Genomic DNA, 566 nt, shown 5'->3' with positions numbered 1-566 from the left:
CTCCTCCTCCTCCGAGGAGTTTTTCGATGGTATATCTCTGATCGAGAGGAGAACCATGCTTTTACTCGAGAGACACAACAAGTTATTACTAGAGGTTGAGCAACTCGGTTGGTTTATGGAAGAGATAAAACCTGGCTATTTAGCCACACAAAAAAATGAGCCAGGCTCAGTTTTCACCATAGCTCAGCAACTGTTGCATGAAAGCAAGAAGAAGGAAGGGGAGCTTGAAGAGAGAATTAGAGAGCTTGAAGAACTAAACATGAAAATGGATGAGCAAATTACTTGCTTGAATAAAGACAAGGAAGATGCAGATACTGAGATGAGCAAAATCAGGACAGAATTGGAGCAGTCAGAGAGCCGGCTTTTGGCAGCGAAAGAGAAACTCAGCATTGCAGTGACGAAGGGTAAGCAATTGGTTCAACACCGCGATTCGCTAAAGCAATCATTGTCTGAGAAGACGATGGAGCTCGATAAGTGTTTGCACGAGTTGCAGCAGAAAGCTAATGCCTTGGAAACCATGGAGGCTCGTAACGAAGAACTGAAGCAGTCGTTACAAGAGAAGACGA

At 44.2% G+C, this 566-nt stretch overlaps 1 protein-coding gene across 1 annotated transcript; it reads left to right on the top strand.

Annotated features, from left to right (window-relative positions):
- Positions 1-8: 8 nt before the first annotated feature.
- Positions 9-562, top strand: LOC110034322 (dynactin subunit 1-like; the record flags this gene model as incomplete). Its single annotated transcript, XM_020738597.1, has 1 exon — positions 9-562. A coding segment is annotated over exon 1 (507 nt), but the record flags the coding sequence as incomplete, so codon positions are not given.
- Positions 563-566: the final 4 nt, after the last annotated feature.

Source organism: Phalaenopsis equestris, unplaced genomic scaffold (assembly GCF_001263595.1).
Source record: "Phalaenopsis equestris unplaced genomic scaffold, ASM126359v1 Scaffold183307, whole genome shotgun sequence".
Taxonomy (NCBI): domain Eukaryota; kingdom Viridiplantae; phylum Streptophyta; class Magnoliopsida; order Asparagales; family Orchidaceae; genus Phalaenopsis; species Phalaenopsis equestris.
The sequence above is the reverse complement of the archived record's forward strand: the minus strand, read 5'-3'. Positions and strand labels throughout refer to the sequence as shown.